Source organism: Mirounga leonina, unplaced genomic scaffold, assembly GCF_011800145.1.
Source record: "Mirounga leonina isolate KUSES-001 unplaced genomic scaffold, KU_Mleo_1.0 Mir_92, whole genome shotgun sequence".
NCBI classification, from domain to species: Eukaryota; Metazoa; Chordata; class Mammalia; order Carnivora; family Phocidae; genus Mirounga; species Mirounga leonina.
The window spans coordinates 14,231,380-14,253,368 of record NW_023270852.1 but is presented as its reverse complement, the minus strand read 5'-3'; the positions used below and the strand labels follow the sequence as shown (position 1 = coordinate 14,253,368).

Below are 21,989 nucleotides of genomic sequence, written 5' to 3'. Positions count from 1 at the left end.
TGGCATCACAATTCCGGACTTCAAGCTCTATTACAAAGCTGTCATCATCAAGACAGTATGGTACTGGCACAAAAACAGACACATAGATCAATGGAACAGAACAGAGAGCCCAGAAATGGACCCTCATCTCTATGGTCAACTAATCTTTGACAAAGCAGGAAAGAATATCCAATGGAAAAAGGACAGTCTCTTCAACAAATGGTGTTGGGAAGATTGGACAGCCACATGCAGAAGATTGAAACTAGACCATTTCCTTACACAGTGCAGCAACATTTGTGACCTCGGCTATAGCGACTTCTTGCTAGACACATCTCCCAAGGCAAGGGAAACAAAGGCAAAAATGAACTATTGGGACTTAATCAAGATAAAAGGCTTTTGCACAGCAAAGGAAACAGTCAACAAAACCAAAAGACAACTGACAGAATGGGAGAAGATATTTGCAAATGTCTTATCAGATAAAAGGATAGTATCCAAAATCTATAAAGAACTTATCAAACTCAACACCCAAAGAACAAATAATCCAGTCAGGAAATGGGCAGAAGACATGAACAGACATTTCTCCAAAGAAGACATCCAAATGGCCAACAGACACATGAAAAAATGCTCAACATCACTCAGCATCAGGGAAATACAAATCAAAATACAAGATACCACTTCATACTGTCAGAATGGCTAAAAGTAACAAGTCAGGAAATGACAGATGTTGGTGAGGATGTGGAGAAAGGGGAACCCTCTTATGCTGTTGGTGGGAATGCAAGCTGGTGCAGCCACTCTGGAAAACAGTATGGAGGTTCCTCAAAGTTAAAAAAAGAGCTACCCAACAACCCAGCAATTACACTACTGGGTATTTACCCCAAAGATACAAATGTAGTGATCCGAAGGGGCACCTGCACCCCAATGTTTATAGTAGCAATGTCCACAATAACCAAACTATGGAAAGAGCCTAGATGTCCATCGACAGATGAATGGATAAAGAAGATGTGGTATATATACACAATGGAATACTATTCAGCCATCAAAAAATGAAATCTTGCCATTTGCAACGATGTGGATGTAACTGGAGAGTATTATGCTAAGCAAAGTAAGTCAATCAGAGAAAGACAATTGTCATATGATTTCACTCATATGTGGAATTTAAGAAGCAAAACAGGATCATAGGGGAAGAGAAGAAGAAAAAGACAAAATCAGAGAGGGAGAACAACCATAAGAGACTCTTAATATAGGAAACAAACTGAGAGTTGCTGGAGGGGAGGGAATGGGGGGATAGGGAAACTGGGTGATGGACATTAAGAAGGGCACGTGATGTAATGAGCACTGGGTATTATATGACTGATCTTATATCACTTAATCACTGACCTCTACCTCTGAAACCAATAACACATTATATGTTAATTAATGAATTAAAAAAAAAAAAAAACCCTGGACAAGGACCCAGGTTTTAGGCTTCCTGGGCCCTGCCCTTCCCTCTGCTCCACAAGAAGAGATATATGAAGCTCCTCTCCCTCCAACACAGTCTTCTGGGTGCAACTGGAAGATAGGAAATAAATCTTTATTGTGTCAGTTTAAAAGTCCCATGCCATCCCATCCTCACATCACATCTGTGCAGCAGGCTGGCTCCCTTGCACATCCTGAGGCAGGAATGGGATAAGGTCCAGGTAGCCTTCTCCTGTGCTCCAGCCCCCAGCCCACCAGTTATGTCAGCAATGCCTGGCGCAGCATCTGCTTCTTTTGGGGTGTGAGGCGGGTGGGGAACTGGATGTCAAAGAAGATGAAGAGATCTCCCTTCTTAGTGGGGTCCTCAGGTAGTGGCATCCCCTCACCTGGTACCTTCTTGAAATACTTGGGACTGAGACGGGAGGATGAAAGAAGGGAAATTATCACCCTCCCTCCCCGTCCCCCCACCCCCCATAGCACTTTGACAGATCCCATGCTGCCCCTGCTCACATAACCTCAGGCATGGGGCAGTCGGTACCGCTTTCCACCAGGTGGCCCTTTTCAGACACAAAGGCGTGGTGGGGGGGGGACTGGCTTGTTCAGACAGCCTGCCCCCTGAGAACCCATTTACACTGAGTATCTAATAGAGGGTTCCAGAACTAGAGGTTCCATCCTGAGTTGGGGTGGGGGTTGCTGAGCTACTGAGTAAAGCTTCCCATGCAGAGGGCCTTTCCTGTAAAGGACTTAAGGGATACAACTCAGAACACTAATGAGAGGTTCAGGAGGAGGAAGGCAACCAAGACTGCCAACACAGGAGGTGGGGGGGCCCTCTGGGCTCTATATTGGCCTCGTGCAAGTTAGAAAAAGGCACTCCATTTACCAGGTGAATGCAGTTGGCCAGAGGTGGGGCTGGATTTCAGTCCTCTCTGGTGGGGACTGAACTGCACCAGGCTGCCCAGGGTGCCACTACCCTCCAAGGCCCAGGCCAGCCTTTCTGCCGACTGGGGCCCAAGCAGATGCACTCACTGGACAATGTCATTGATGGGGATGTTGAGCAGACGATCATCCAGGGTCTTCACCTCCACGGTGCAGCAGGTCAGAGCCTAGGGGACGTGAGGGCCAAAGGTGCGAGTAGGGGAGGTCACCATGGCCATTCTGTTTAGAAGGCACTTTCAGAGCTTATTCAGTGCCAGGCCCTGAGCTCCACCTCAAGGAGACAAAAGGCTGTTCAAGGACTCACAGGAGAGCAAGCCAGGCAACTATCTGCTCTCAGGAGCTCAGTCTGGTAACTAAGATTGATGATGATATGTTTTGATAGAGGGAAGTAAAAGGGTCTGCGAGAGCCAAAGAGAGGCCCCAAAACCATTTTGGAGTGGGACAGGAGGGCTGCACAGTGGTGATAGCAGTTGATCAGGGTGAGAAGGAGCTTAGGTAGACAAGGTGGATATACAGCATTCCATGCAGAGAGCCAAGCACAAACAAGAGTATGGAGGTGTGAAAAATGCACCCAATGGACAGGAGTTGGAGTGCAGGGAAAGAGATCCGCAGGGGCAGAGTGTGGAGGGCCCTGAATGCCATATGAGATGCTGAGACAGGCCTGCGGCACAGTCCAATGAGTACAGGGAAGAGCCTAGAGGAAATGCTTGGAAGGGAGGCTGGAGAGCCGCCAAAGGGCTGCTAGGCAGATGCAGGTGCCCACACCCACACTGTGGGGATGAACAGGAGGAGACCAGGTGGCAGGATTGACTGAGTGACTGCCTGCAGGTGGGGTGGGGGAGGGAAGGAAAAGTCTAGGCTGGTGTTATTCCTTACATGGAGGGGCCCTGAAGACAGCCACAAAGATTCTATGTGCACTCATCACGTTCTGAAGGCCTGCCCCACACAGTGGGGGGAGTGCAGAGTGTGGCCAGCTTGCTCACTCTCATCTGCCCACCTCTACTCCTCCACTTTGCCCACTCACCTTGCCCAAGAGAATGGGGTTCACAAAAAGGAGGTTGTTATTCTCCCTGCGGAAGCGAGGGTGTAGCTTCTCCTTTACGATGAAGATGATGTCGGCTGGGATAATGTTGGGGCCCTGGGCAGAGGAGGCCAAGTGTTGACAAGGACTAATTGGCTGTGTGCCACTGGCCAAGTTCCTGCCTCCATGTCTTCAACAAGAGATTAAACTAGGTTTTCTGGAAGGACCTTTACATTTGGTTCCATATCCCCTCCTCTGAGAAGCTTACTCGAGTGAATCCAGCCCCCCCACCCCCCGCCCCACCACACTACTTTTCCTCTATTGAGCATGCCCAAAAGGATTCACTCAGCTGGAGGGGGACAGAGCTTCCTCAGGTGGTGGGCAAAACGCTGAGCTGCAAGTTTGGTCTTTTTTTTAACTTTTTTATTCTTATGTTAATCCCCATACATTACATCATTAGTTTTAGATGAAGTGTTCCATGATTCACTGTTTGTGCATAACACCCAGTGCTCCATGCAGAACGTGCCCTCCTCAATACCCACCACCAGGCTAACCCACCCTCCCACCCCCTTCCCCTCTAGAACCCTCAGTTTGTTTTTCAGAGTCCATCGTCTCTCATGGTTTGTCTTGAGCTGCAAGTTTTGAAGACAACTTTCTGCAAGCCTCTGTCCTGCCAAGCATCATTAAGTCACCAAAACTCTGCTAAAGTCTCTTCTGGAAGAGCTCTTGCGCTCTTGCCCTGGGCAAATCCCTTCCCTCTCTGGGCCTGTTTCCTATTCTGCAAAATGGGGAAAAGCCCTGGGCCATCCACTCACAGAGGTATGGTGAGGCTCTGTCGCTTGAAAGGGACTTTGGGGATCATCTCACCCACTCTACAGACTGGTCTCCCTACCAGACTAGGGCTCACAGGGCAGGAGAAAACATTGCCTCCTTCCCCTTCAGTCTTCCCACCCCATGAGCAAACCCAGGTGACTGAGACCAACTAGGACTGACCCTACCTAGTCAGTTCCCTCCTTCTCACCTGGTCCCCTTCCTTCTCAAAGGTGATCCGTGTGCCCTGCCTCCAACCGGGTTTCACATCAATTGTGAGAATCTTGTCCTTGATGGTAGTGGAGTACCCATCCTCGTTCAGCACCTGCAGCCAGATGGCAGGGGGGGAGGTTTGCTGGGGCTTTCCCGGCTGGCCTCTTCACATGAGAAAGATGTTACAGGGGTTCATTCCTCTAGCAACAGGGAGAACCTTCCCGGAGCCATTCCCACTCTCACCCCATTCACTGGAACCAAGGACTTATAATTCCAGGATGACAGACTATGTCATGGGGCTGGGGCCTGAGATGCCAAGTGGTCACCATGAGTTGATCAAGCCCCCAACTCCAGCCCTAGAAATCACGTGGCCCTGGCCACTAACAAATGCATAGTGAACACATACCCAGGTCCTCTCCCAACCCAGAGGCTCTGGCAGGTCTCTTAATCATGAAGGGAGAAAGACCACAGAGGTCAGCATATCTGAGCATTCCCTATTATGTCATCCATCCATTGCCCAACCAATCACATGCTCAGATGGGTGCCATCTGTGGAAAGCCTGGCCATAGTTGGCATCTCCTCTTCTGGGCGAAGGTGTTAGGAGGCCTTGCTCGTGTGCCTACCATAGGGCTGGGCCATGGGACAGGGCCAACCCAAAAACTGCACCCTGAGGCCCTGAAGGTCTTCAGTCAGACTCTTTGGGGACTGTCCCGCAGCCCACCCTCCATGCCCACACTGTTTCTTCTTACTCATGAGGCTTACACACTGATGAAGCCCTGGGGGTATGGTCTGGTAATGTCCAGAGGGCAGAATTCACAAGAGACTCTACTATTCAGAGCCCAACCTCCCATAGGCATGGGGCTGAACTGAGAAGAAAGGGAAGACTCTGTCCCACTTAGAACATTGGAGAGGAGATTCCTGCACTAGGAAAGAATGGGGCTAATACCTTCAATTGTCCCTTCCAACTTCAGATTCTAGAATTCTATTATCCTAGGTCTCCAAATCTGAGATTTCATGATTCCATCAGAGACCATACCTGAGGTCTCCAGTGAGGACAGGGAGGAGGTTACTTATAAGATTGGAGGGGATAGGTAGTGGCTCCCAGTAGGAGCAAGCCAAGTACTCACCCTTCGGGAGATCTTAATTTTCTTGGTGCAGCCAAAGAATAAGTCCTCCAGGGATAGGTAGAGGTCTCGTTCGATTGGGGGGTCCTGTTTCTTGACCCCTCGGCCCCGGAGCCCCCCAAAGTTCAAATCTACCTCACTTCCTTCTGCATCAAAAAACTCTGCAGGAGGTGGGGAGAGGAGAGGAGTAAGAGAGGCTGTTTCCAGGGACTTGCATGCATAGACACCTCCACACACACCTCTTCAGTCCCCAGCGTCCCATTCCTACCTTGCAGACTCAGATTGTTAGGCCAGGCCAAAAAGTTGTCCTCAATTGCAGATCCAATGACTATCATTCCTTGCCCCTTCCCACTGCTTCATCCCCCTGTTTGGATATTCCCACACTTTCCTGACTCCCTTCCCCCTAAGCTTGGGGAAATACCCCTCAAGGCTGGCTGCCTCAGAAGAGAGAGGAGTGCCCTCTGGTGGTGGCTCCTGGTATGCCAGGAATGACTCTGGCTGTTAGCTTGCTGCTGGGAGGGTCATATGCATCCTAGACCTTCCTACCCTTCCCCAGGCTCCCCTCTCCCTCACTGTCCAGCCCAGCCTAAGACCACTAGAGACCCCAGACTCAAGTTTCTATGAAGTCAGCAGCTGACAAGGGGCTGGGGCAGGGGTGGTTCCTAACAAATTTGAGAGTTCACCAAACTCTTTTTTTTCCCCTCAATCTCTTTTCTTCCTGCCTAGCTCTACACCTGTAACCCCTCTTGCTGCCCCGCCCTTCCATCCCAGTGCAAAGAGCCCTTGTCTCTCGAAGTTGAGTTGTCTCTATGTAGTTGTTTGGTTTCAGTTTTTCTGTCTGTGGGATGGAGTAAGAATGCCTGATCTGCCTTCTACCATTAGGATTAAATAAGATGATGAAGAAGAGCCAAAGGTTGCTGAGAGCTAACTATGCATCAGGGACTGGTTTCAGCTCTTCACACTATTCTCTCACTGGGCAGAGACCAAGGAAAATGCTCACAGTCCCACAGTCCACCTGAGCCCAGGACAATTTGACTCTAGAACCTGCGCCCTGAACCACTATGCTTATTGCTACATGTGAAACCCTTCATAAATTTTGTGAAGTCTGGGGTTGCATCATAATTAAGATTTTTTGTACTCTACCTCTTACGGTTAGTGCCAGGAATGAACGTCACAGGCTAGAAGGGTGCAATGACTTGAGGCTAGGGAGGGCGAGTCCCCACTGTAATGTGTGCCCTGCTGTGAGGTGATAACTAATCGAGAGGCCTGTGAATTACCTGGTCCCCTCTTGTATTACTGAATTCATTTGTTCACCCTGCACCTATGGTGCACCAGACACCCCAGTAGCCAGGTCATAGGAAGGCCTAGTCCCTCGGTCCTGCAGGGAGACAGGACACAAGGACCCCTAGGGTGAAGCACTGAGGCAGTGTAGCTTCTGAGTGCTGCCCGAGGGACCCCAAACCCTGTAGGCGATGCCCCGTAAGTTCTGGGTTGGCTCCTCTGAGCTACCTCTTTTCCATGCACGTGTCCCTGGGAGAGACAGGTCCATTGTATGCTTTCAATCTGCAAAGCCCATGTTCATGATGGCTTTATAAAGCCCATTATCTCATTTGATAATGACGGGTGAGGAATGGACTAGTACAGCCATTTAACCGTAAGGAAGCTGAGGTTTCAGAGCGGTGAAGAGATCTGCCCAGAGTCACACAGCTCATAAGTGGCAGTGCGTGGATTTGAAACAGGCCTGACCTCAAGTCCCCTGCTTTGTCCAATCACACATGGAGCTTATGAACTCAGCTTCCTCTAGCAGACCGGTGAAGGCAATGCAGGGTGGGAGGGGTCTCTGAGGTAGACAGGCAGTGAGCTGTAGCTCACTTCTTTTTAACATGGAGAAAAGGAAGAGAGAACTTCTGAAATGCAGAAAGGCATTATATCTAGGGGAAGGGGCCGCAGGGGGACAGGACAGGCAGTGACACCAAGCCTCTCTGAGTCACATAACTGGAGCCAGGAAGACAGGTCTGAGGGTTAACTGTCCTTGCAAGATGACCCTGAGCCTCAGAAATCAGCTCTTTGTCAATTTGTTGGGATGTGGGATTATTCACCCATCCATCCATGTACGCATCTGACTAACACACCCCCATACAATGAAACCTGATGCAGCTATTAAAATGAATGAAGTAGATCTGTATATAATACGATATATAATAAGATCATCTCCAAGCTATACTAAGCAAAAAAAATCAGTGTGTACAATATGGTCCTATTTCCTTAATTAGATAAAAGGCTTATGTAAAGATAAATATATGCTCATAAATGCACAGAACATTTCTGGAAGGATACACAAACTGTTAACAGTAAGTGGCTGCTTCTGGAGAAGGAAGAAAGGAATTTATTTCTTCTTTAATACAATTTTTTTTTACCATGCACTGTATCTATTTCTTAAAGTAAACAAAACAAAAGAATTCAAAGAAAAGAAACCTTTTACAGCTCTGTCCTTTCCCAGTCAGGCAAGTGGGTAGGTGGGGTCTCTTACCACCAAAGGGGTTGTCTCCTCCGAAGAACTCATGGAAAACCTTTTCAGGGTTGCCGTGGAAGACGTAACCAGTTGTCCATGGGGTCTGGGATCCAAACTCCAGAGGAATCCCGCCCTTCAGGCCCTCCTCTCCAAACTTGTCATAGATGCCTCTCTTCACAGCTGTGGACATGTGGCACCTTGAGGAGGGGGCCAGTCTTGGGGACTAAGATAGCTGCTGGGCTGGGAAGCAGGTGGACACAGGGTGGAGAGAAAGGGGCAAAAGCAACCTTATTTCTAAAGTGTCTGTTGTCTGGCATTCTTTGGAGGGAGACCCTAAAAGTTAGGTGTGTAATCTCATTTTGGGTGCATCTAAGTATGGTCCTATAGCCAGGAGGAGAACCGAGTTAGGTGGAGACTTGCTGGGGGCGGTAGGGGAGGGCTGGAGGAGGGATCTAGAGATTAAGGGTCAGGCTACTCTCCTGGAATTTGGCTAAACTCATCATCACAGCTACTGTTTTCTCTGGGGCAGGTAGAATCCTAGTACCTTGAAATTCTAGAATCTAAGAATTCTAGAGCTGCGAAATTCTAGAGCTTTGAAATCCTACAGCCTAAGGACTCTAAAGTCCTGAAAACTTGGGACTAAAGAAACCTTTGTGATCTGGCCATTCTTCTGCACAGGATCTGTGATTAGTCTCCAGGACAAGCCTTCAGGGACATCCATGCAGGTACTGCCCAGGGCAGAAATGGGGAATCACTTTCTACACTCTTGGTTTCAGGAGATTTCTGAATTACCAGCCTCTCTCTGCCCCTTTATAGATATGCTGTCCTTGGGGAGTTGGAGATGTAGCTACTTGGCAGTCTGGGAAGAGTAACTGGGCATACGCCTCAGCCTCACCTTCCTCCCTTGGCAGCAAGCATCTCACTGTGTGCATCCCTGCAGGGCACAGGGGTTGGGGGGTGCTGTGGGAGACCTGCCCCAGGTCCTGCCCCACTGAGACTGGCTGAGCGGATCAGCTTAATCCAAGGGCTCTCCACGCCACATCAACCTTACCTTGTGACTACTGAGAGAGGCAATTCTTCATGCTGTTTTCTTTCTAAGTTTGTTCAGACACTAGGCAGGGAAGAGGAATGCTTCCTCTCTGTTGGGCCCCCTCAGAAAGCCCAACACCCAGAGACCTAAGGAATGGAGCGAGGGCAGAGGAGATGCGTGGAGTCACTCACGGTCGCTCAGCACATCATAGGCCTCTGCTATTTGCCTGAATGTCTCTGCTGAGGATGGCTCACTGGACTTGAGTGGGTGGTTCTTAAGGGCCAGTTTCCGGTACCTAGAGGGGGGAGGATTCATACAAGTTATAGCAGCTGACACGGGCCTGAGGCGCAGATCATGGCTCGGAGCTGGCTCTGCTGTCCACTGCTCTGATGTTCCCAGCTATAAAATCAGGGCTGTGGTGGCCAAGGCGGCACATTGCTCAGATGCCCTCGAAGAGAACCCAGTGGGGAGAGCACGTAGTTGCCCACCCTGGGTGTTTGTGCTTCGGCTACACTTTCTCAAGCTGCTCCAGCCAGTGCCCAAAGCATGGTGGGGACGTTAGTGCTGGTGCATCCCCATAGGACACAAGACCCCTCCAACCTGCAACCTCTGCCTCAGGTCTCCTGTTGATCGGCCCGGCTGAGCTTTTCCTCCAGACACTCTGCAGCCCTCTCCAGCCAGCTCCCGGGCCACAGGTATCACACCTGCCCTGGGGTCCGAAGGCCCCCGCCGCACACTCCTGCTCCCCCTTCACCCTCACACGTGTTTCCAAATTTCTCGCACATCTAATCCTGTCTTGATGTCCGAACTGACACCTAGGCTTCTTGGGAAGATCGGGTAAAATAAGGCGTCAAAGGGCTGGGTACAGAGAGGCACTCAGCGCATGTCAGGCCCTCTTACTGTCTCCTGCTTCTGTGCTCATTCCTTTCCCGGCTTCCGTAGCTATCCTATCCAGTCCCACCACTCACCAAAGTGTGGGAGATAGGGAGGATAACCACAGGGGACAGTGCTGTAGCCCAAGGCCAGGAGCCCTGAGGGACCCTGACCACCCCTGAGCCTATAGGAGTGAGGCGAGGGAGAAGTTAACAAAATCCCACAGGAGAGTGTGTGGCCGGGGGCCCTTGGCAGGAGTTGTCATCTGCAGTTAAGGAACATAGCCAACCTGAAGGGCCCTCAGAGGAAGGGAGCTGGGTATAAATACCCCAGCCCCACTCTCCTCTCCTCCCTCCCGATCACCTGCCTTGGGCTCTCTTTAGCCAGATGCATCAGCAAGTCTGAGGGCCAGGGCGCCTATTGATGCAGTTCAGAGGGCCCAGCTTCCAGCGCAGAGAGTAGGGTGCAGAAGGGTGGGGAGTGGGTCTGGAGGAGCCAAAAGAGGGCATCAGTGCAGCCCCCTGAGTGGCTCAGTACAAATCTGACCGCATGTCAGAGTGCTGTGGGTCAGAGTGCAGCTCCTCAGCCCGGCTCACATCTTCTAAGCTGGTGACCCCTTCTGCTCCTTCTCTTCGCACTCCACACACTATCTGTACGCAAGCTCATCTGTCCTGAGGCTTTGAGTACCACTCACTCGCTGACCACTCCCAAATCTCTGAAACCAGGCCACTGAGCTTCAGACTTCTGTATCCAGCTGCCATCTTGGTATCTCCTCTCCAATGTCCCACAGGCCCCACAAACTCAATGAGCCCAAATACAAACACATTTTCACTCCCCATTTTTTTGCCCACTTTCCCAGGCACTGCAGCCAAAAAGCTGAGCATTATCAACTCCCAGGTTCTTCGTCCTCTCCACCTCCAGCCCACCCGTCACCAAGGCACATCAGCTTTCCTTTCTCCCCAATGTTCTCTCCTTGCCTCTTCATCCTTACAACCATGGCTTCTTGTTTCTAGTGTTCCCCCTTTCCAGGCCTTTCCGTGTGCTGTCCCCTGACCAAGTCACTCTCCGGCCTAAATCCTCCACTGGTTGGTTCCCCTTTGTCTTCAGCATAAAATCCAAATCTCTCTAAGATTCAAGCCTCTTCTTCTCTCTCTGGCCTTCTCACTCACTGCTCTCCCTCCCCACTCCCATGACCTCTCCTGACCTTCTGACCAGGCTCCAAACTCCCCACACCGCATTGCTCATGTCTTTGACATTCTATTCCCTTCACCTGTAACACTCACCCCTCTCCAGTCCCTCCCATCTCCCACTGGCACGTTTTCATTCATCTTTCAACACGCAGCTCAGGGGTCAACACCTCCAGGATGCCTTCCCTAACAGCAGCCTCCATTCTGGGTTAGACTCCCCTTCCCGCAGATCCAGTGCCTTCGATCCCTCAACTTAGCACTCGGTGCTCCAACTGTTTGTTGACTGGCTTGTCTCTCCCATTAGCGTGAGTTCCTTGAGTTGCTATGTCTAGTTCTGTCGCTGATGCCTAGCACTGAGCAGCAGGGAGTAAATGAATGACCCAAACTGTCCCACAAGGCAGCGCATCTCACTGCTCTGACTCTAAGGCAACATTTCATCTTACTGAGTGAGCTCAGCGGTCCTGTGACTCTGAAGGTCCTGACTCGCCCCCGGAGGCCTTACAGAGAGTATCTGTTTTGTCTACCTTTGGAGACTTGAAGACAATTGTCATGACCTCCCTGAGGCTTTGAAACCAGCCCTTCTCAGGTCCAAAGGTCAAAGTCAGTTATGAGGAGAACTGCAAGTAAATTCTATCAGTGAGTAAAAGTAAGTAGGTTTGAGAAGAGTTCCATTTTCATATAAACTTGAGTGGTTGTCAGATTTGCCTGGCAGTGCCATCACTGTTTTCCGGAGTGGGCAAGATGGCGTGGAGGCACACCTCAGATGCAGCGGCCAAACCGAGTGAGAGATACTGAGAAGGTAAACAGCTAGGCAATCAGGAATCATCGTGGTGCTTTTCTTCATTATATACATTCAGCATTTGAGGGGGGAGGTCAAACTCTAGGTACTCCTGTATGGGACTCATCTCTTAAAGCTGTTACAAGAGAGAAGAGTTAAGAGCCATTGTTTGAAATACGTGTGGTTCTTTAAACCACTTTTTTTTTTTGGAGCTTTTATATTTGAGTTTATTCTTCATTTAACTTTTAAAACACTACTATAGTTGAATATTAAAACAAAAACAATAGCAAGTAGTGAGCTATGATTATAGTCCTTCACTCATTCACTACTGCATATGAAATGCCAGCAGTGTTATTCACTGGCCCCATTAAGAGGTCTGACACTGAACACCACCCCTGGGATAATGTTCATCATCCTCATAGGCTTCCCCATTATAATGGCGCCATCCTTCCTGATTTGGATCAAAGTCCACCAGTTCTACCTGGTCCATTTCATCAGTCTCTTCTACTTCCTTCCTCTCAGGCAGGAGTTTTTTCCAGCAAAGAGAGTTTATCAGGAGAGAGAAAGCCATTCTCAGGAAAGTTTACCTTAAATTCAATGATTAGGCGACCCTTCTCATATGGTCTATGATATATTGGCATGCCTTCATTTAGCACACACTTGATATCTCCATGCTTGACAATGTGACCTGGATGAGAGGTGATGACGATGGTTCGGTTGTCAAGAGTAGATATTGGCTTTTACAAGCCGCACCACACTTCAAACAGCTGTATGTCCATACACATGTAAAGGTCTTCTCGCCGAGTAAAAACAGCACGGTCCTTCTGATCTAAAACAAGGTTCCAGTCCTGGTTCTTGGTCTCCTTCACCATGGAATGTTATCTTCTGGCCATCCTTCATACCTTTGTCAATATGAACTTCTAGAATCTACTTCTCTTGAACTATCTTCCTTCCATTGCAGCTTTTACATCTATCTTTAGGACTGATCCGTTCCCCATGGTCCTGGCGCTCCATGCACACGGATTGAATTTGCTGAACCATTCCAGGTCCTATCTGATGAACTCTTATTTGCATTCCAGTACCTCAGCAATTGGGACAACATTTGGCTCCTTTCTTTCCACCTCAGCCTTCACATTTATTGCAAATCACATTCTTTTGCAGAGCTAGTTTTTTCTTGTTGCACCATTATATAAATCTTCTAAGGTTACTGAGAGCTGATGCACAACATTTTTACCTCTCCTTTCTCTCTGCATCCTTCCTCCTCCTCCAAAAAACATATCAAAGATGTCCATGGGGGAGCCAAAACCACCACCAGCTCCACCTTCTTTAATTGCCTGTTCTCCTTTGTCATATAATTCCCTTTTCTTTGCATCAGAGAGTACTTCGTAAGCTTGAGAAATCTGTTTAAACTTCTCTCCTTCATTTGGATTCTTATCAGGGTGGTACTTCAAGGCCAGTTTCCTGTAGGCCTTTTTCAATTCCTCTTGGGTGGCATTGGGTTTGATCCCCAAAACATCATAGTAAAGTGGTTTCTTTCACCATTTTCTACAGCCAGTGAGAGGGCTGAGGCCGGTGTGGGGGAGCGGGAAGGAGCTTGTTGCTGGGCACAGCTTGGGCAGCTGCCGCTCCTCCGAATCTCACCGAGCATTCTGGAAAGTTCCCTTAATCACTCTTTGTATGACACGGTTTTTGCTGCAAATGATTGCTAGGCATTTCATGTTCATTATCTCATATAATCCCATGTCAATACCACAACAACCCTTATAATTATTATTTTTAAAAGAATTTTATTTATTTGAGAGAGAGAGAGTGAGAGAGCACAAGCGGGGGGAGCGGCAGAGGGAGAGGGAGAAGCAGACTCCCCGCTGAACAGGGAGCCCAATGTGGGGCTCAATCCCAGGACCCTGGGATCATGACCTGAGCCGAGGCAGACGCTCAACCCACTGAGCCACCCAGGTGTCCCAACCCTTATAATAATTATTTTAGAGATGGAAAAACTGAGGCTCAGAGAGGTTAATTTGTCCATGTCACACAGCTAGCAGATAGGAAAACCTGGATTCAGACCTGGGTCTTCCCAGTATTTAACTTTGGCTTATCTTTCTGCACTCTAACTCCTTGTGACCTCTCCTTAGATGGCTCCCACTGGCCAAGGAGATGCTCTGAACAGTGGGTGACATCACATGCTGTCCTGAATTGTTCTGTAATTGTGTCATGAGTTTGTGTCTTGTTTCTCCAGCCACATTGTAGACTCTCTCCACTTAACCCCACATAAATGCCCTATAGGACCTGGCCCACAGTAGGCCTGGTGTCTGGATACTGGTTCTGCCATTTACTAGGCACATGGCCTTGGGATAAAAACCATACCTACCTCTCAGGGTTGTTGTGAAGACTAAATGAAATAATGATGGAAGGTTCTCAGAACAGAATCTGTACGTTCAAGAAATGTATCACTACCCAACCTTAACTGACTGTATTATCACAGATTCCTCCCTTTTTCTTTACCTTCCAATGATCCCATTAATAGCTAAGTCCATTCTCTCTCCTCTCTCCAGCACACTGTTCTGCTTCAAGTTTCATCTTTTTTCTTTTTTTTTTTTTTAAGATTTTATTTATTTATTTGCAAGAGAGTGAGTGAGTGAGAGCGAGAGCATACAAGCAAGGAGAGGGGCATGGGGAGAGGGAGAAGCAGGCTCCCCCCTGAGCAGAGAGCCCGACGTGGGGCTTGATCCCAGGACTCTGGGATCATGACCTAAGCCGAAGGCAGACGCTTAACCAACTAAGACACCCAGGTGCCCCTAAGCTTCATCTTCTGCCTTGATTATCACGACAGCCTTTGAAGGGGTCTCTCTCCTTCTAAAATAAGCTTCCACAGCACTCTGTACTTCCTCTTCTGTAACACTCATCCCACTTATGACTTACTCAACATCTGTATTCATCAACAAAATTAAGCTGTGTATCTGCTTGATTCATGATTATATCTCCAGCTGCTACCACTGCACCTAACCATAGGGTAGGCACTCAATAAATATTCATCAAAAAAACACATCTTTTTTTTGAGAGAGAGAGAGAGAGAGCATGTGTGCGAGCAGAGTGGGGGGGTGGGAAGCAGAGGGAAAGGGAGAGAGAGAATCATAAGCAGGCTTGGAGCCCAGTGTGGAGCCTGGACGCGGGGATCAATCTCATGACCCCGAGATCATGACCCGAGCCGAAATCAAGTCAGAAGCTTAACCGACTGAGCCACACAGGTGCCCCCCAAAAACACATTTTTTCAGAAAAATGTGCTGATTTCTGTCCTAGACTTTCTTGGAAATGGACCACAAAGTCCCCAGGACCTGATCAAAGTATTGAGAAATGCAGTTCAACATCAAAAACTCATCTGATGGCCAGAATAAAATGTGAAACACATCCATCTGGTCAGGTCACTCTCCTTTTCTCAATCTTTTGGTTCTCCATAATCAGAATAAAGTTCAAATGTCTCCTTTGTCCCTATTTTTATTGCTAGAAAAACCAGGATACCCAGGAGGGGAGACAGGACATAGGGGGTAAAGGATGATGGATTGGGAACTCTGACCCAGCCCAAACCCATGCTATAGGTATGCACGAAGCAAGAGAAGGAACAAGGTTTACCTTGCCTGCCCTAAGCTGTTCAAGAAAGCTCAATTTGGAAGAGAGAAAGGTGGGGACTTCCTGGCACACCCCTAAAGCCTCACTCCCGCCTCAACTTACGCCTTCTTGATCTGGGCATCCTCTGAATTGCGAGTGATCTGGAGCACCGAGTAATAATCCTGGCCCATGGCTGGCTGGCAAGGCACTCAGTCGTTGTATAAACCCGGCTTGAAGGAGGGCTGTTAGTCTGCATTCTCTGGTTGCTCCTGACAACCGCACAGGGGCACTCTGGGAGTGGTAGTCCTTCCTGCCTAAGCAAACCACCGCTCAGTTCCGCCTCACAGAAGAGCCAATAGAAGAATTAGAAGAATAGGGGCTGATTCTGTGACCCTGATAAAGGTCACTCAACTCAGGAACTCTCAACTCAGTTTTTCAGAACTGGGGCGCCTGGGTGGGACAGTCGGTTGAGGGTCCGACTCTTGGTTTCAGCTCAGGTCATGATCTCAGGGTCGGGAGATTGAGCCCCACTGGGGCTCCAGGTTCAGTGCGGAGTCAGAGTTGGCTTGAGACTCTTTCTCCCTGTCGCCCTGCCCCTCCACCCTCCCAACACTCTCTCTCTCAAAAATAAATAAATCTTAAAAAAAAAAAAACTTTTCAGAACAAATGCATTTAGCTGACTTTTTAAAAATTTGTTTTAAATTTTAGAATAGTTTTAGATTTTCAGAAAAGTTGGGAAGACAGTATAGAATTCCCATATACCCCACACCCAGTTTCCTGTATTATTAATGGCTTACATGAGTCAGGTATATTTGTCACAAATAACAACCAATATTGATACATCAAGGGTTTTTTTTAATGTTCAATTTAGTGATATTTATTATTAAGTTTTATTTTAATTCCAGTATAGCTAACATGCAGTGTTATATTAGTTTCAGGTGTACAATACAGTGATTCAACAATTCCATACATCACCTGGTGCTTATCACAATTAAGTGTACTCCTTAATCCCCATCACCTGTTTCACCCATCCCTCCACCCACCTCCCCTTTGGTAACCATCAGTTTGTTCTCTATAGTTGTTGATTATTTCCTCCAGATACATCATTTATAATGGAAGCACATACTTTATTCAGATTTCCTAGTTTTTAACTAATGTCTTTTTTTCTATTCCAGGATCCCAACCAGGATACCACATTACATTTAGTTGTCATGTTTCCTTAGGCTTCTCCTGGCTAAAACTGTTTCTCAAACTTTTCTTGTTTTTTGATGACTCTGATAGTTTAAGGAGGACTGGTCACGTATTTTGTACAATCTCTCGATGGGATTTGTTTGATGTTTTTCCTTACGATTAGACTGAGGTTAGGGGCTTCTGGAAGGAAGACCACGGAGGTGAAATGCCATTCTCATTCCATCATATCAACATGACATCACTGGTAATGTTGACCTTCACCTGCTGAGGTAGGTGTTTTTCAGGTTTCTCTCCACTGTAAGGTTACTTTTGTTTCCTCCTTTCTGGATTGTACTCCTTGGAAGGAAGTCATTTCATGGCCCACCCTTAAAAATTGGGGAATTCTGCTCTACCTCCTTGAGGGCAGAAGCGCCCTGTTTTCCACATCCCACATCCAATCAATCACTAAGCTTGGTCCATTTTACCTCTTAGGCACCTCTCAAGCCTCTTCCTCCTCAGAGCCATGGTCTTGCTTTGGCTTTCATCTTTCAGCAAAGCCACTCCAACTTCTCACTTTCCTGCCCACCTTGCCTCTACCCTGCCAAGACCATACTCCACATTGCCCAAAGTGAATCCAAACTGCTGACCCTGGCACACAGGCATTCAGTGATCTGCTCCTGCCCTACCTACCCTAATCTCTCACCCCAGGGCACACCAACCCCCACTGCTCCTTGCTTCTCAGACGCTTGAGCATGAAAAAGCATGCTTGCAATTGCTCCAACTAACCATTCTCTCATTCACCTCCGGGGCTACCTCTCCTCAGACCCTCCAGACTACACACACCACTGACCCTGGCTTTGACCAAGCTAACCCTTATTTTGTTTTTCTTATTAAGAAGTTTGTATGCACAAAAAAGCAGCATTAGAACATTCCTTATTGAAGGAATGTTGCCCCTGTGTGCCCCTCTCTGTTTAGTATTCTTTTGTTTTTATTTATTGTTTCACTACTATGCATCTCTTGTGGTGTACGTCTGTGCTTGTAAATATTTAACCAGCTCACCAGAAGGAAAAAAATAGCCCTGATTTGTAGCATTTGCCAGTTTCTCCCAACCTGTTACAACCAGCTCCAACACACTACTGCATGTATTCCGAACATATTTGTTTTCATGGTTTTGAACTTTATATAAATGGAATCAGTTATGCAAATGGTATGTATTTGTGTGTGTGACTTATTTGCACAGAGGCTGTATAGCATTCTCTGTTGATGCTGAACATTTGGGTATGTGCATCAACTACCTATGTGCAAGGTAATGTCAGTTTTCTGATGTGGTTATACTAAATTACGATGGCAAAACAGCATTGTCTGAGAGATCCCTTTTGCTTTACATCCTCACCAATTCTTGATGTCAAGTTCTTAATTTTCTTTTAAAGTACATGTATACATGTATACATATACACATATACGTGTGTGTGTGTGTGTACGTATTTTAAGTAGGCTCCATGCCCAACGTGGGGCTTGAACGCACAACCCTGAGATCAAGAATTGCATGCTCTACCCACCGAATCAGCCAGGCACCACTGATGTCAAATTTTTTTTTTATAACTTTTTTTTTTTTTGAGATTTATTTATTCCTAAGAGACAGAGAGAGAGAGGCAGAGGGAGAAGCAGGCTCCCTACTGAGCAGGGAGCCCAATGCGGGACTCGATCCCAGGACCCTCAGATCATGACCTGAGCCGAAGGCAGATGCTTAACCGACTGAGCCACCTGGCGCCCCTCTTTTGACCATTTTTCTACTGGGCTCTGTGTGTGTGTGTGTGTGTGTGTGTGAGAGAGAGAGAGAGAGACTCTTCATGTTTTATATTTCTTTGTTGAAAATATATAAAATACAAACCCCTTTCACTTTGGAGCTTGTGTTTTTACCATTTTTTTTAATGGGGTAGAACTTAACCAATCTTTTCCTTTTTGGTTATACTTTCTGTGTCTAGTTTAAGAAATATTCTCTGTAGAGGGTCATAAAGATCTTCACCTATATTTTCTTGAGAGTCCATTTCACTCTTAAGCCTTTAATCCACCTAGAACTTTTTTTTAATATGGTACAAGGTAGCATCATTTTCTTATTTTTGATATCCTATTGTCCCAGAACCATTTATTTAACAGTCCTTTGTTTCCCTACCAATCTGTATTGACTGCTGTGTTACATATAAAGTTTCCATATATGCATGGGTTTTTATCTGGACTACTGTTCCACTGGTCTTTCCCTGCCAATGCCACACTGTAACCCTTCCTTTTCTCCTCCTCCTCCTTCTTCAGGAGCATCTTTTCTAAGTACTACTCCTTTATTCCTCTCAAATGTAAATTCTTTCTTTTTTTTTTTTTTAAAGATTTTATTTATTGGGCGCCTGGGTGGCTCAGTTGGTTAAGCGACTGCCTTCGGCTCAGGTCATGATCCTGGAGTCCCGGGATCGAGTCCCACATCGGGCTCCCTGCTCAGCGGGGAGTCTGCTTCTCCCTCTGACCCTCCCCCCTCTCATGTGCTCTCTCTCATTCTCTCTCTCTGAAATAAATAAATAAAATCTTAAAAAAAAAATAAAAAAAATAAAAAGATTTTATTTATTTACTTGACAGAGAGAGATAGCAAGAGCAGGAACACAAGCAGGGGGAGTGGGATCATGACCTGAGCCCAAGGCAGACGCTTAATGACTGAGCCACCCAGGCGCCCTGTAAATGTGTTCTTAAGAAAGGATCTAGGGGCACCTGGATGGCTCAGTGGGTTAAATGTCTGACTCTTGATTTCGGCTCAGGTTTTGATCTTGGGATCCTGAGATCGAGCCATGAATTGGGCTCCACCCTGGACATGGAGCCTGCTTAAGATTCTCTCTCTCTCGGGGTACCTGGGTGGTCCAGTCAGTTAAGCGTCCAACTCTTGGTTTTGGCTCAGATCGTGATCTCAGGTGGTGAGATTGAGCCCCGAGTTGGGCTTGAAACTTGAATTTTTCTCTCCCTCTCCCTCCCCACCCCCTGTCTAAAATAAATAAATACATCTTAAAAAAAAAGATTATCTCTCTCCCCCTCTCCCTCCCTCCCCTCTTAAAAAAAAGAGAGAGAAAAGAAAGGATCTAATGTCAGTCAGATGGGGAAAGAAGAGGGCTACATTTTAAACCTCATCTCTGTGAATGAAAACGCTGGGTCCCTTGATGGCATTTCAGATACTAGTGACTGAGATATTTAAGAAATTTCCTGGGTCCTCTGAAACCACACTATTATAGAGGAAGACCTGCTTTAAAGTCGCTATTTTATATTATTTGAGGCCCACTTTAGGTATATTTGGAGGAGTTAAAACACACTTCTGGAGTTGGACCAAATGACAGAGAACTCAATTAGAGCTAAGAAGTAAACTGCAGGTTTGGGGTAAGTTGAGTGGTCAGCCAGGAAAACCAGCCCTACCTGGGGCCGATGGAACCCTCTTTGGCTGTCCTGGGCACAGAGAGAAGCCGGCTGAGCCTCTGGAGTGGACTATGATGGACGTGGTTGAGTATTTCACTGAGGCTGGCTTCCCCGAGCAGGCAACAGCTTTTCAAGAGCAGGAAATCAATGACCAGTCTTTACTGCTCATGCAGCGCCCTGATATGCTGACTGGCTGTCCATCCACCTGGGCACTACATCAACGTGCTGCAGCAAGGCCACTTTGAGGACCCCAATGGCTTTCTAGGCTGAGCACCCAGCCTTCCCCCCTGCCCCAACCCATTCCAGCCCCCATCTACCCAAGACCCCCAGAGTCTAGGAGCTAGAGGGGGACACCCTCAGCCCTCATAACATATTCCAGTGAGGGGCTTTCCTTCCTACTCATCTCTTCCCTGTGTTTCCCCAGCATACACACATTTGGCCCCCAGCACATCCTGTACTCCTTGATAGAGGAGTGTGGGGTGGGACAGGGCCTGCTCATTGCACCCCAGGAGGCCAACCCCCCCCAGGTCTAGGACATTTGGGGGAAAAAACGGGGGCTTCCCATCTCCCCTAGATCTTCTTCAGTTCAGCCAGATATTTCCTATATGTTTTGTTCTGCTTGTTCATTTTGGTGGGTGGCCTTTCCTCTCTCCCCCACCACCCATGCCCTAACCAGGTCTGCCCCTGGCCTCTGGCCCTGGGAGCAGCTGGAGTGGGGTCCCTGTGTCTTCCCTAACCCTCTCCTTTCTTTCTGTTGTTGTCACTCCAGCTGGCCGTATTGCTTTTTAATATTGCACTGAAGGTTTTTTAAATAAAGTTTAAAAAAAAAAAAGTTGGTCAGAAAGCAACCATGCTGTGCTCGCTTCCCATTTGCATGACCGAAGCAAGTTTACTTAATGGCCCCAAGTCCGTTTCCTTGAATAAATGGGATTATTAACATAAACCCCACCACAGGGCAGGTGTGAAAATATTAAATACAATTATACAAAAGCATGTATATCACATAGAAAATGCATCCTTAGCATTGAGGCAGTAGTCAGAGCCCAAGTTCCAAATCCTATCTGTTATCTACTAGTTTTATGACCTTAAAAAATGATTTCTTAGCCACAGTTGCCTATTTGTAAAGTGAAAATATGGCATTATTTTCTATTTTTTGCATTTCTGAGCTTTCTTGTGGGTTTTAATTTGCATTTAACTACAGGAATTGAGCGTCTTTTCATGTATATTGGCCTTCTTTTTTTTTACTTATTACCAGAAAAAAATGTTATTAAAAATTAAACCCAGAGGGTTAGGGGAAGGCCTTGTTCAGCATGGGACTGGCTGAGCTGAACACAGGAACAAGGAGACTCTAGCTGAGGTACAGCACGTGTGCAGGGGCTGGGGTAAAAGGGAAGATGGCCTGTGTGGTTGCCAGACTGTTCACTCACAGAGGTACTGAGCAAGTGAAATATTGAGAATTATGGCAGCTGAGTTTCTCACTGTTGGAGGAAGGAGATTTATATTCAGAAGGCTAGAATAATCTCAGTGGAGTTGGATTGGAATTAGGGGACTTCAGTGTGAACCCATAATTTTTAATATATATATAGAATGAGGGATGTAAAAATGGAGATTCCGTATCAGAATACTGTCCACTGATAGGGCCTAGAAACAATAACATCCTAGTAGTAAAGAGTATACATAGAGTGCCCAGATCTTGATATCCAAATGCCATGCTCCACTAAAAGGAACCGGAGCTATCTAGACAAATGACTGATTCCAGGACTGAGATGGGAAAGTATAAGATGAAACTTGAATATCTTGTGGTATCAGAAAATATGGAAGCACTAAAAGAATGCTATTAACGTGTCAAAAGGA

The 21,989-nt window shown here is 47.3% G+C and overlaps 1 protein-coding gene and 1 pseudogene across 1 annotated transcript; both read right to left on the bottom strand.

The window, feature by feature from the left end:
* Positions 1 to 1,495: 1,495 nt before the first annotated feature.
* Positions 1,496 to 16,143, bottom strand: DNAJB13 (DnaJ heat shock protein family (Hsp40) member B13). Its single transcript, XM_034995537.1, has 8 exons — positions 15,645 to 16,143; positions 9,272 to 9,375; positions 8,069 to 8,230; positions 5,542 to 5,699; positions 4,413 to 4,526; positions 3,395 to 3,508; positions 2,461 to 2,537; positions 1,496 to 1,846 (listed from the first exon to the last, which is right to left on the bottom strand). The coding sequence occupies exons 1-8, from the start codon at positions 15,710 to 15,712 to the stop codon at positions 1,693 to 1,695; spliced, it is 951 nt and encodes a 316-aa protein (XP_034851428.1). The 5' UTR covers positions 15,713 to 16,143; the 3' UTR covers positions 1,496 to 1,692.
* LOC118004268 lies at positions 12,045 to 12,992 on the bottom strand (annotated as a pseudogene).
* Positions 16,144 to 21,989: the final 5,846 nt, after the last annotated feature.

What these genes read in the sequence shown, in the direction of transcription:
- DNAJB13 (XM_034995537.1), bottom strand. Translation starts at nt 15,712, where the DNA reads ATGGGCCAGGATTATTACTCGGTGCTCCAGATCACTCGCAATTCAGAG. An exon ending in GATGCCCAGATCAAGAAGGC is followed by an intron (nt 9,376 to 15,644) that starts GTAAGTTGAGGC and finishes TCCCCCCTCTAG; the next exon opens with GTACCGGAAACTGGCCCTTA. An exon ending in AAATTAAGATCTCCCGAAGG is followed by an intron (nt 4,527 to 5,541) that starts GTGAGTACTTGG and finishes ATCTGGCTGCAG; the next exon opens with GTGCTGAACGAGGATGGGTA.